Here is a 12,435-nt window from a genome sequence, read left to right on the forward strand (position 1 = left end):
CAAAGCCTGCATTGCCATAATAATTCACAGAGCGGGGCTGATTTCATAGAATGAAATGAAATTTTTTCATACATGCCCTTTTAATTCTCTTTTTGAATTTTCTGTATATTTTCCAGTGACAAATAACATGTATTGCACATTAGCTCGTTTCACTAAAACCAGGAAAAAAGGGGGATTTCTGCACCTTCTTATTTTTTTTTAATAAGCCAGGCCTATGAAAAAATCAATGTTTTCTTACAAAAAAAATACACTTTGAGGTATTTGCAGAATGAACAAAAACTCACAGAGAGGTCTTTCCACTGCAGGTAGAAATTCCCTCACGATGCTGCAGGAATTTTTAAGATCAAGCACATTATCTAAAGCTTAAATATAACTAATATTTTTCATCATGATTTCGTGTTTATTTGTCCAATGCTTTACTAAAAGATTTAAAAACTACATCTTCCCCCCACCCTGCTCTCCAAAGAGCCATTAACACACTGGAAAGCAGGGAAGTGCTATAAACAACCCTCTACTAAAGTAAACTAGACTTCTCAAATAATTCAAGTCCTCCATTAGAGTTTACAGTTTACTTTTGTTTGACCCCAAAGTTAATGGAGTCAACCGGAGACTTTCCAATGGTTTTGTTGGTCTTTGGCTCCACACCCGCACGAGCTCTGATGCCGAGAGCGGGGAGTGAATTCCTGACAACCGCCCTGTTTTAGACGTGAGACCATTCTGCAGGATTTGCAGAGAACACAGATTTTTAGATAAATGATTTTAACAGACCTGTTTTCAACCTGTTATCTTCAGGGGAGTAGAAATAGTACCCTAGGGGGATTGGAATGCCTCTCTGTGCTACTGGAGCCTTTACTGAGCAGACACCAGGGTTGCCAAAGGTGCTGCAGAAATGTTCGCTTCCACCCTGCTGCTGCAGGAGATTTACTGCATCCACCTTTACTATAAAACTTGTACAATCTCCTCACTGAGTCACATCAATCAGAGAGAATAGAGAAACAAACATTTTTGTCAATGTGTGCTTTAGAGGTGTGGAAGCTGTTCTTCGGGGGAAATGTGGCAGGAATCCAGAGTAAGGCACCAGCTTTTTAATGAGGGTCATTGATAAAAATCACAGAAAGCAAGGCAGAAACTGCAGCAAAGCAAGTGGTTTAGTCAACAGTGGAATTGATGAGGTCTGGCTTCCTACAAAGTTTTGTCTCCTGGTTGATTCTGCAGCATGCAATAAGGTAAAACTGCTAAATGATGCTCTTTCTGCAGCTGAGGCACTTGGAATTTCTCCCCCTGACTTTTTTGGGGACTCATAAAAGATGAGTTCACACTGCGGTCTTTTTCTTAGGAAGGGCACTAATGGGGTCACTTTCTTCCACCTAGTTGAGAAGAAATGCGGGGAAGTTAGTACCTTGAGATCCCTCCTCCTCTGTCAGACTTATCTGAACACTGTCTCAAGCAACAAGTTTGAAAGTGGAGAATTACGCAAACACAGTGGCTTCAAAACTCATGAAAATGGGTGTAAAAACACTACTGAATGCAAGGGGGAATAATGTTTTGCTTTACACTAAGTGACTGACCAAGACTTGCACTGGGGCAGGATGTTCAGGAGTGAGGCAACTGTTATCCTTTACAGGAAAACATGTTTCTGAAGAGCATGTGATGGGACTAAACCCACAAGCTATGCAGGATCTTTGTTAGTGACAAAGCTCCTGAATGAGTACCTAAGTTTAGTCTTGTGTGTCTGCACAGAGCTCTTCTGTAAATGACCGGCATTTCAAAAATGCTGTGCATCCACCAGTTTCCACTGCCCTAAAACATCCCTACCACAGCTATGTTAACATCCATCCTGCTGCACTGGGATGAACTTGACTGGAGTGAGAACACAGACACGCAGTGCAGAACACCACCCATCACAAGCCTGAGGCCTTCTGCACTCATGACATCAGTGGGATGCTCGTCCTCCTAGAGCCGAAGTGGTGCTCAATCTGTGCTTGTATCTGCTTCTTTATGCCCTTCCTGTAATGGCTACTTGACTCACAGGCATTTTGGGCATTTGTAATGAATTTCAAAAGGCAGTTAAATATGAATTCTTCTCTTACTCAGTGTAAAAGTACAGTTTTTCCTGGAAATGGTGAATATCTTCAAGAACAGCATTACTTAGTATTCCTAACATTTCTAACTGCAGTGATTATAAAATGGGTAAAAGAGTACTTACTTTCCCAGTGGATTTGACTCCTTTCCAAATGCAGAAGAAACATATCACCCAGACAAGGAGGAGACACAGTGCCAGATCCCACTTGATAATACCAATATCTTCGATTCCCGAGGACAAGCTCAGCACATTGCGCCTGAATATTTGAAAGGAAACAAAACAAGAGAGAGATGCAGGAGCTCAGTTGATGCAGACTCTGGTTGTGATGGCTGAGAATACACAATGGTGTGCAGGGAGGCTGATGCACAGACAGACCTCTGCTCTCACTGACTTGCTAAGTCAGTGGCTTATGTGCCCAAAGCCGTGCTTTGCAAACCTACATCTCCCCTGTGTCTGTAGGACTCCTTAATTCAATATACTGCACAACATATAAAAAATTTAAGCTCTTTTTAGCAGCCCATGACCACCCCAATATCAGATAAAAAAGTATTTGCTCTCTTGAAGATCCCAGAAAAACTCTCCCCAGTGAAGCCACCTGGCAGCACTACACACCATGTCTCCATCATGGACACTTGCAGCTGACCTGTATCCACACATTTTTGATCCTTTTCAGTTCATTAGCAAGGCTGCCACGAGGAGGAAAGGGAAAAAGCAGTGCAGCAGGGAAGTGTCAGGCCATGCAGCCTTGCAGGGTGAAGGCTGGGGCCATTATCTGTTCTCCCCTTGGGGCCCCCCAAACAAACACTGCCCGGGTGCTGCCACCTCCCCTCAGCATCCCCGACAGCAGGGTCTCACTTAGCTAACACCAGATTATGTGGGAAACTTTATTCCTTCACTTAGGTTAATAAATAAAAAGTAATTCCTGACCTGTGTCTTAAGGGAGAAACATCTGACCATTAGAAGACTCTGATCCAGGTGGGAAATATTCATTAAGGTTTCTCTCTTTTCAAAATTCCCATGGCTTATCATTAAATACTGAATTTAAACTATTTTAAAAATAATGTCATGCAACATACATAGTCCTCACACACTGCACAGACCTTGTCATACTCAACACTTCATTTGTCAAATATGCAAAACAACAAACTGTTTCTTACTGTTCACTGAGCTAAAACTCCTCTGCAGATGAACCCGGTAAACTCTGAAGAGTTACTGCAAGGTTTTTTAGTCAAGGAAAAGTTTGACCTCAATTAGCACAGAAATGCCTTGACCCAAGACTATAGAAGTGAACTTGCTACCTAACAAATATTTTTATTAATTGTGAGTTAAATTTTATTTTCAGACAGCTATAAAAGTCAGGCACTTTCATTCACCAGAGTTGTAGAGAGCAGAGCCCAGAGCAGTCTGGGTGCTCTGCTGGGTCAGGCCCATGTGTGTGGGGTGCCCAGCTTAGCGTGGGGATCCACTACAAGACAGACCACTGTGGTTTGGTTTTCCCCTGAACTAATGAATTTTTCTTTTTCTATTACCACGGAAATAATAGTGAATGAAGTCACTGATGGAAAATTTGCAATTAGTTTTTGGAAAAAGCCCTGGATCAACCAGTTTAATAGGACTCAAACCCTCGCCCATCTGTTTTTGCATCTCTGTTTGCCAAACTCGCTTGGATTACCTGTGTGACCATGTTCTCACACCAAATGCTTTCTTCTCTCTGAACGTGTATGTATTTTGTTATGGAAAAGGACTAATGGCACCAGACAGGGTAAGTCTGCCCTAATCAGCACAGCTATTCAACAGTTATGAGAAACCCCTCAGTAATGAATATTTGGCATAAAGTTGCAGTCCTGCTTCACCTGAGCCTAAATAAACAAAGGAAAAACCCGCTGTGCATATACAAAAGAAGAAACTACATTTGTAACATGACAAAGTTCAGCCACAACCTTCTGTGCCTGTTTAAAAAATAGATGGCAATTTTCCAATCAAAGGGGCAGTTCGTATTAAAAAGGCAATCTATAGAGCTGGCTCTCAAGAAACCGTGAATAATTAACTGCAAATGCCTTTTGGAATTGGGAGCTTTATTAATGCATTCAGCTAAGACTCCTTTGCTTTTTACTATGGAACTAAAAGCAAGTGGCCATCTCTCCTAGAGTTTGCCCCAGCAATTCTTTCAAGATTTTTCAAGGACACCCCAGTGGGCTGCTGAGAGCCAAATATCTTACTTTTCTATGTAAAAAAGCCAGATATCTCACTTTCCCATGTGAGGCAGCAAGCATCCTATGATGCACTGGCCTTCTCTGCCCAGGGTTATCCCATCTCACAGAGACTGACTACTTCAAGGAATACACTCAGAATTACCAGGGGATCTTCAGCATTACAATTGTTTTATGAGTTCTAGCCCTATATGTTTTTGCAGAAGCACTCAACCTGGATTTGTGACCCTGTAAATTCAAGTTCAGGAAAGAGCATGAGCTGGGCTGTGCTGATAACTCTTCAATTTTGTTACATAACCCTCGTGCTACGGAGATTCAGCCAAGCCCACTCAGCTACCTTCACACCACTCACACACGGAGTTGTTACTTATTCAGATTTATAGTCTGGATGCTGTTATTAACTGTCACTCATATATAATCAATGGGACAACAGGCTGGGGCTGAGTTTGTTGTAAACAGGAGTTCCTGACCCTTGAACACTAATGTGTTCTAGTGTGTGCAATATGGAAATGTAACAGGAGCTGTAACTGTCTCTACAATATAAACAAAAATAAAATGAAGAGAGTTATGCAATCCTTGAGGGCTATTCCAGCTCATTAATCAAGTGAATGCAGACAGGACCTTTCATACCAGGAAAGGTGAAGTATCCTTTCATGTTGGATGAACAAGAATAATTAACACTGAAGAGGTTGTACAGAAGAATATTAAAAGGAGAATACAAAACAATTTTTAAAACTCTCAAGTTTGCTCTTAGAGGCAGAGACAGCTGCTCTAGATTTTGTTTAGTGTTTTGTGTTGCTCCCTTTAGGATTACGTGCCATTAGCATGTGATGGTCTTTCTTGGGATTTGGACGAATAAAGTCTGCTGATTACCAAATATTTATAAACACTTGGCCAGCACCAGACAATCAGAGGTTTTGTTCAACCATAATTACCCTGTTACACTTATCCCTTATGTATTAATATGTGTGTAAGCCTTTAAGGTTTTGGACTTCCAAATAAAATCTTCAGAAATAAGACCTGAAGCATGTGATACCAAGAGGTAAGTCTCCTGATATAAAGCCTGATTTCCTTAACCCCCTTTTATTGCTGCTCAAGCAAGCATGTGATTTGCACAGAACATTAATTCAAATGAACTGACATGTCAGGCTGCACTATATGTCCAGCCAGGCTGAGTTGTTCAACGTGAAGAGGTTAATGCATCAGTGTGGTCAATTATACCTGGGCAGCACTAGTTTTGCAAAGCAATACTGATGAGGACACTATATAAATGTCCTACAATAAAAATGGCATTGGGTTTCAGAAACCAAATACTCACAAACCTCTGAATTAAACTGGAATTAATTGTGCCACAAAGCAGATGGATATCTTCAGTTAAAGACTAATTATTTACCTGTCCTTTCAATGTTGGTAGCTGGCTGGCTGGCTGGCAGCCAGCATTGTTTATGGTGGCAAGGTACCTGAAAGTTCTTAAAACTATTTTTAATTTCAGAATTGTAAAGAATAGTAGCATGGCTGGGGAAAAAAAAAAGGGGATATTCAGTGCTTGCACCATGTAAGAGCTATGCTACTTTAATTACAACAGTGCTGCGTGATCTCTGCTCTTATTTGAAGACATCAATAGTTATTTATGCAGAGAGAACAGCTATTTTTAATACTCTTCTAAGTGTCATGACTCCTGAAGGCAGCTTGCTCTGTCAAGGACAGTTTTGCCCATGATGAAACAGTGAGTTATGGGCAGTATGTCTGTCCTAGTAGGATTACAGAGCCAAGCTCCTCCCTAGCAAGACTCCAGGGAAAAGTTCAGCTTACAGTGTCTAAAACTGTTGAGGACACAAGTTAAAGTGGCTGCAAAGTGCAGGGAGAGCTACTCCAGGAGCACTAATCCCTGAGCAACCTTTGCTCTGACTCTGCTACAGACACAGTGAGGGCACAGCTGAGGACAGGAAAGTGTGTGAGGATCAAAGATTTGTTGTCCAGCCTCAGGCACCTCCAGCTTGAGTACATCTACAGGAGGATTTGGCTCAGCTGGCAGGGGAGTTTTCTGACTTGGTTTCTCTTAGAGGGAAGTTAACTAAAAGGTCCATCACCAACATGATCCCAGAGGGACATCGTTCCCCCAGCCCATGGCTGCCCTGCCATAATACCCTTTATCACATACTGCTGTGTTACCCACAGAGAGCTCTGCTGTTCCCCAGTGCACTGGAGCCCTCACTCTTGTACAGTCCCTTTCCCAGTCCCTGGCCCTTTTCCTTTCTGCTACGGTATCTTCAGTCTCCTGAAGTGGACATGCTGCCTGGGGCCAAGGGAGACAACTCGGCCCACAAACCTGTACAGTGCAGGAGTAGGAGCTTCCAGAGCAGCAGGACAATCCCATGGCCACATCAGGAGCCACCAAGCTCATGGCTGCCCCCAGGTACAAGAGGACTGTCAGCAAAATTGCTCAACAAAAGCGGTGATGAACACAGTGCTTTGGGAGTCTGGGGGAGCAACTATTTTGGGACAGCACTGTGGACCTCTGCTTCCTTGGGAGGCCGTGAGAAGACGTTTGAACACACGACCAAACCAGCCACTCATTTGGATTCAAGGCCTTCAGTCCCAAGTCATTGTGGGAGATCCTTCCTCTTCTACTGCAACTTGCTTCTCAGTTCCCCCAAAACATCCAAAGGTACCATTTAACAATTGTTCTCCAACTTCCTCCATATTTACAAGGGACGAAGTAAAAAGCAGCTGCCCCTCAGCACAGAAACACAGAGCTTGTGGTGAAAACTCTGCTCTCACAGCCTGCACCCTGCCCCTCACACCAGCCACCAGAGCCTCCTGACAAACTACCAATCCAAGATTCAAACTGCCCCTTTGTAGTTTGGCTCTCGTGTTACAAATTTTAGCACAGTTCCTAAGACTATTTTTTTCTAAACCTAATGCATGCCAAACATCTTCAGCACGAACACGATTCCTGCTGGGGCTTTGGCTGATGCTTATTTTTAAAAACAGAGAAGTAGGTACAAGTTGATCAGAGATGAAACTGCACTTTAAACATGCTGAAAAAGCCAGGCTGGGCCAGAAACTGATTCTTACCCTTAAGTGACTATCTGAGCAAGCAAACAAGCAAAAAAAATATTATTAATAAACTATTTGTAGACACTTTGGATTTAAGTTTCCCTACAGGTGTCTTCCTCTGCTACTATGTTTTGACACTTAAATAAACACACAGAGTTTTGGGGTCATGCCTGTTCAGAGATCATGTTATGCAATATGATTTAGAACTTGAAAAATAAGAGCGAAATGAGAGTAAGAAGCTTATGACTGATGAAATTCAGGCATCTGGCAAAACAGTCTCCTCAGAGACTGCAGAGAAAAATGTTGTAACAGAGATGACCTGAGAAACCTAGAGTACAGGACAATGTTCACCACCTCTGTCAGATTTATTACTGAGGTCAAAGCCTTACATTGTTGAAAAGAGATGTGTTACAGCTTAACAAAGTGTAGTGCAAATGCTAACAGCTGGGGAAGAGGCAACCACAAAGGTGATGATTTCTCACTGCTTCCACTGTAAATCCCTGCTATCAGGGCATCTGCAGCGACCTGTTTGTGTTCTCCTGCTGCACTCAGAGATCCAGCCAAGAAGGAAACAAGTTTTCTTCCAAAGAAGAAGCTGTACTGGGCTTTTAGAGCTCCCTGTATGGTCTAGGATAAATACACTTACACATCTAACACCTTCCTCCACCACTCCCAGACTTACCAGTCTGTCTCAAGGTAGGTGAGAACGAGTAGCAAACACTGGTCAAACAACTGACACCCAGAGCAATTTTCTTTTCCTATCTAACACTTCCCACTGGGTTTCCATAAAATCTCAGTACTGACCTCTGGCATGCAACCAAAAGCTCTCTGAAGACACCATGAAGAGGGGGTACTTACTCCCAAAACTCTGTGACAGGAGAGGTGAAGTTAGTGGCATTCAGCGATATCCAAAGCGTTTTGTTCTTCCTGAGAGTGTCTTCCACGCAGGTCGGCGTGTTCCACTTCTGGTGGCAGTGTGCCCATGGCAGGACGCTCTGGAACGACTGGAACAGGTAGTAGAGTCCCCAGGCCAGGATCACGATGTAGTACACATTCAGAAGGGACACAATCACTATGGAAGCATAACCAATTCCTGGCAAGAAGGGGAGAGAAAAGAAAAATGGGCAGATGTGACAGATGCTGCACCTTGTGATGTCCTGGGGCTGGTGCCATTGCCACTGCATCATGGGGTTGTATCCTGCCCTATCCTACTGCTGATGGAAACTCAGCTCAACCACACATAAGCACAGACCTGCCAGCATCTCTGGCACTCAGGGCTGAGTTTCTGGCTATGGTTTGCTGACACTGAGGGGAGGATTGCAGGATATCTACTCAATTTAACACTAACCCAGCTATTTCAAGTTTTAGTAGAGGGAATTCAAGGCATCAGGCTTTGTTTGTTTGCTACACCATCTCACTTCTTAGGTACCTATGTGGGCAACCTCATTCTTGCCACACTGTCCTCCAAGCCAACTTTCCTAGCAGCAGCTCAGCTGGACAGCCCCTGCACGACTCAGTGATCAACTGGATGGGCTAAGTCTATGTGGGGGAAAAAAAAAGACATTTCTTGAATGAGTTAAAAAGGAATCAATGTGAAAGCAGTTGTTTCTGCCTCAATTTCACTTGTGCAAAGGAAGTACGGTATTTGTGGCTCTTATGGTTAACTGGATAAATCTCTGCTTACACAGTTTGCCAGTTATGAACCACAGGCAAAATAAAAATACTTCCTTCAAAAATTTAGAGCTGTCTCTTACAAGAACCTACGAGGCTCCCTTTAACATCACTCTGATGGATATTCCAGCACTTGGGGTACCTGCCTCATATTTTACAGTTTAAAACCTTGTTGCAGCAGGAGTCTTTATCACCAGAGATTAATTTTATGTCAGATGGAAACAAGCAGAGCAAGTGCTATTTTTTCTGTACATCTGCATTTCTTTCAGCATATACGCTAGTCACATTAGCTACACTTTCTCTTTATGGATGCCTGGGAGATTGCTATTTAAACAAGGAACATTCCTTCTTCCTCCTCCTCAAAAAAAAAAAAAAAGTTTTCACAAAAGTGGGAGGAGGAGGAAGAAAATTAAGCTAAAGCAGCACAATTACATCAGCTTCAGCAGCATTGTGAGCACTAGGTGGGAGTGTGAGCCTCAGAGAAAACCCCCACTTCAGCTTGGGGTGACATAAGGGAAGAGAGATGCCTGGAACAGCAACAGTGGCAGAGCTAGAGACATGCCAGTGCGAAGTGCCCACTCTTTCCAAATGGGATTTGAACAGAGCCACATGTTTAGTGTAGTTATTCCAAGTGAGTCTGCCTGTGCTGTCCAGCTGTAAAGGGCAATCTACACACAAGACAGGCATCCTCCATCATGTTTCTAACCTGTCTTTCATTTTTCCTTTTAGTTAACATCCAGAGCAGCCTTCATACTGTCCCTGTGAGAAATGAGCAGGCAAAGGCCCTTCGATAATATCAGACCAACATTTGCCAGGACCTACTCAGTTATGACCAAAGCCCTGTTCCTGAATTCAACCAAAAAGTGCTGTCCATGTTTTGACTGTATCAGTAGCAGGGGGATGATGCCAATGGTAAGCTTTCACATGGAAGAGGGATTTTGATTTCCAGACCAAAATAACATTTCAAAGATGGTTTCATTAATGCCATCTAGCCTTCCAAGACAACACTTTCTCTGATACCTGTAAACAAAATGTGCAATTGCCTTAAAAGGCATAATATGCAATTTCTTTCTTGGTTATCGGCAGTTTTGCCAGTTAACAAGCTGATAGCATCAAAATCAATACCTCACTTTGTCCTTCAGACTCTCTGACTTCTACCTTTCCAGGAACCAATATCATACCCTTAATTACTAGAGCAAATAGCTGAATTAATGGACATGAGGGGAATGGTGCTGCTACGTATGGTTTACAGAGGTGTCTTTAAGCAGTAAGGCACAACAAGATGTACTTACCAGTGAAAATAGGGCAGATCTTTTCCCAGCATGTAATTCCACCTTCGGAGGTATACTGTCCTAGCACCACCTCCAGGAAAAACACGGGAAGACCTCCCCCAAACAGGAAAATGAAATAAGGTATAAGAAATGCACCTGTTGAGAAAATACAGCAGTACGTAATGAGATGAAATGAATGAATTTACACAAGAGCATCTAAAAAGTGGCAACAGGCACATATAAACAAATAAACATATTTGATTATTTAACACCAGCATGAAATAATCTTATTTGGGGGTATTTTTGCTCATTTTCTCTGCAAAAAGGATGGGTATAGGCTGGAAAGGGCATTTTCTTACCTCTTTAAAGTGAATATCTGCAATAACAATGGCAGATTGTTAGGCACACAACAGTTTCACATGTCTCAGACTGCTCTTATTCTGAAGTCCCCTGGTCTGAAATCCTACTGGTCTATATTAATAGTGTATCTTCTGGTTAAAAGTCAGACTCAGTTGCAGCAGAAATAAAAAAAGCAGGACAGGTTCAATAGCATAACATTTGAAATTGCTGTGTTTCTTCCCTAATAAAGTTTTAATTAAAACTACTCAATGATGAAACAATCTCTCCTGAAGACTGGTGAGGAAGGTAGAAAACAGATGTACGAACATTCTTCTTAAAAACTGGATGAAGGCAGTGAAAAATAGTGAGCACAGGGCAGACAGACTGATTCCTGAGCATGGAATAAGAGCTCACCTCCGCCATTTTTGTAGCAGAGATACGGGAACCGCCAGACGTTGCCTAAACCAATGAATCCACCCGCCACGGACAGCAGGAAGTCGATCTTGCTCGCCCACTTCTCCCGCTGGGGCGGCTTTCCCTCGGCCTCATCCTCAGGCCGCGTCCCCGGGCTCTTGCCGGGGGAAGGTTTGAGGATGTCCTTGTGGAAATCTTTCAAGCACTGAAGCTTTTCCTTTGTTGCCATATTTCTGCTTTCTACACGGAAAAAGAAAGAAAGAAAGAGGGGTTTATTAAACAGTCTTTTCCAGCAGAGCTCTCTTAACACTGCGAGAACTGTTTAGGCAAACTCGTTCCGTATAAAACAGTGCTGTTTATCAAGCTGAGGTAGGAAAATAGATCTGATGGCTTCGCTGACCAGGAGAGACAAAGCCCCCCTGCCCGTGTGGTTGCCTCTCTGCAGCCAGAGCAGTGCAGGGCACTGCGAAGCTCTGTCACTGCTCACTGCTGACCTGCTGCCCGCAGGGAAGGGGTGCCCCAGGAGTGCTTCCTGTGCTGGCTCCAGCATGTGGTGCTCCTGGGCAAGTGTCTCATGCTGCTTCCACACCCAAAATAAAGTACAAATCACTACATCTGGTTCCTTCTAAAACATTTATGTGAAATACAGAAAAGTAAATCTCACCTTTCCAGATAAAACCCATTCCTCTACTTCCCAATACCTGAGCAAGCCTACATTATTTATTGCCTGCAATTTCCATTCCCTGAAGTACTATAAAGCTTTCAGAAAACTCTACATTCATAAAACCTGGAATGGAAAGTCATTTGTTCTAATCAACCTGCAGGAACTGAAGGAATCTTTTCAGTTTATTCCATTTTCATAACTGCACTGTTTTCCTTGACATCAATAAAGGGACAAAAATAAGTCTTTATATTCAATTATTGTGAAATGCACACCTATGCAATGGAACAGTTTGCTGAGAATGATGGCTCCTTAGTTAATTAAAAAGTCAGTGGCATGATACATATTAAATCATAGCTGGTTTAATAATTCATATATATAATTTGTTATCAAAATCATAGGCATACAAAAATAATAACAGAAAGAATTATTCTAACAAGTGCCTTTTTAACCAAGAGTTTCTAATAAAAACAATTTAGGAGTAACCCATAGCTTTTATGTTAACTGAGATCTCAGGCATATGTGGCCAGTTCATTCCCCACATAACTCAAGTGACTTCAGCTGGATCTGACCAGTTATTTTTGCATACTGTTTTGATACTGAAATTTTCACCAGAACAAGACAAACCAGCAAGTTTGTTCCAGACCACATCCATTCACTGCTTGCACATGTCATTATGAGTGCACAGTCATAAAAAAATCATGCTGCAGATTATCCTGTTTGATA

At 42.5% G+C, this 12,435-nt stretch overlaps 1 protein-coding gene across 5 annotated transcripts in view; it reads right to left on the reverse strand.

Moving 5' to 3' along the window:
* SLC6A6 (solute carrier family 6 member 6) overlaps window positions 1-12,435 on the reverse strand; it is a 57,915-nt gene that overhangs the window by 22,648 nt on the left and 22,832 nt on the right. For all 5 annotated transcript variants that reach the window (XM_042016544.1, XM_042016556.1, XM_042016534.1 and 2 more), the window contains 4 exons: window positions 11,049-11,288; window positions 10,317-10,451; window positions 8,212-8,446; window positions 2,207-2,339 (listed from right to left, as the gene is read on the reverse strand). In XM_042016544.1, coding sequence (XP_041872478.1) covers window positions 2,207-2,339; window positions 8,212-8,446; window positions 10,317-10,451; window positions 11,049-11,277 — 732 coding nt within the window. In that variant the 5' untranslated portion in view covers window positions 11,278-11,288. The remainder of the gene's footprint in view (window positions 1-2,206; window positions 2,340-8,211; window positions 8,447-10,316; window positions 10,452-11,048; window positions 11,289-12,435) is intronic.

This window comes from Corvus kubaryi, unplaced genomic scaffold (genome assembly GCF_017639235.1).
Source record: "Corvus kubaryi isolate FWS band 111438036 unplaced genomic scaffold, C.kubaryi_AGA036_p1.0 136, whole genome shotgun sequence".
Taxonomy (NCBI): Eukaryota; Metazoa; Chordata; class Aves; order Passeriformes; family Corvidae; genus Corvus; species Corvus kubaryi.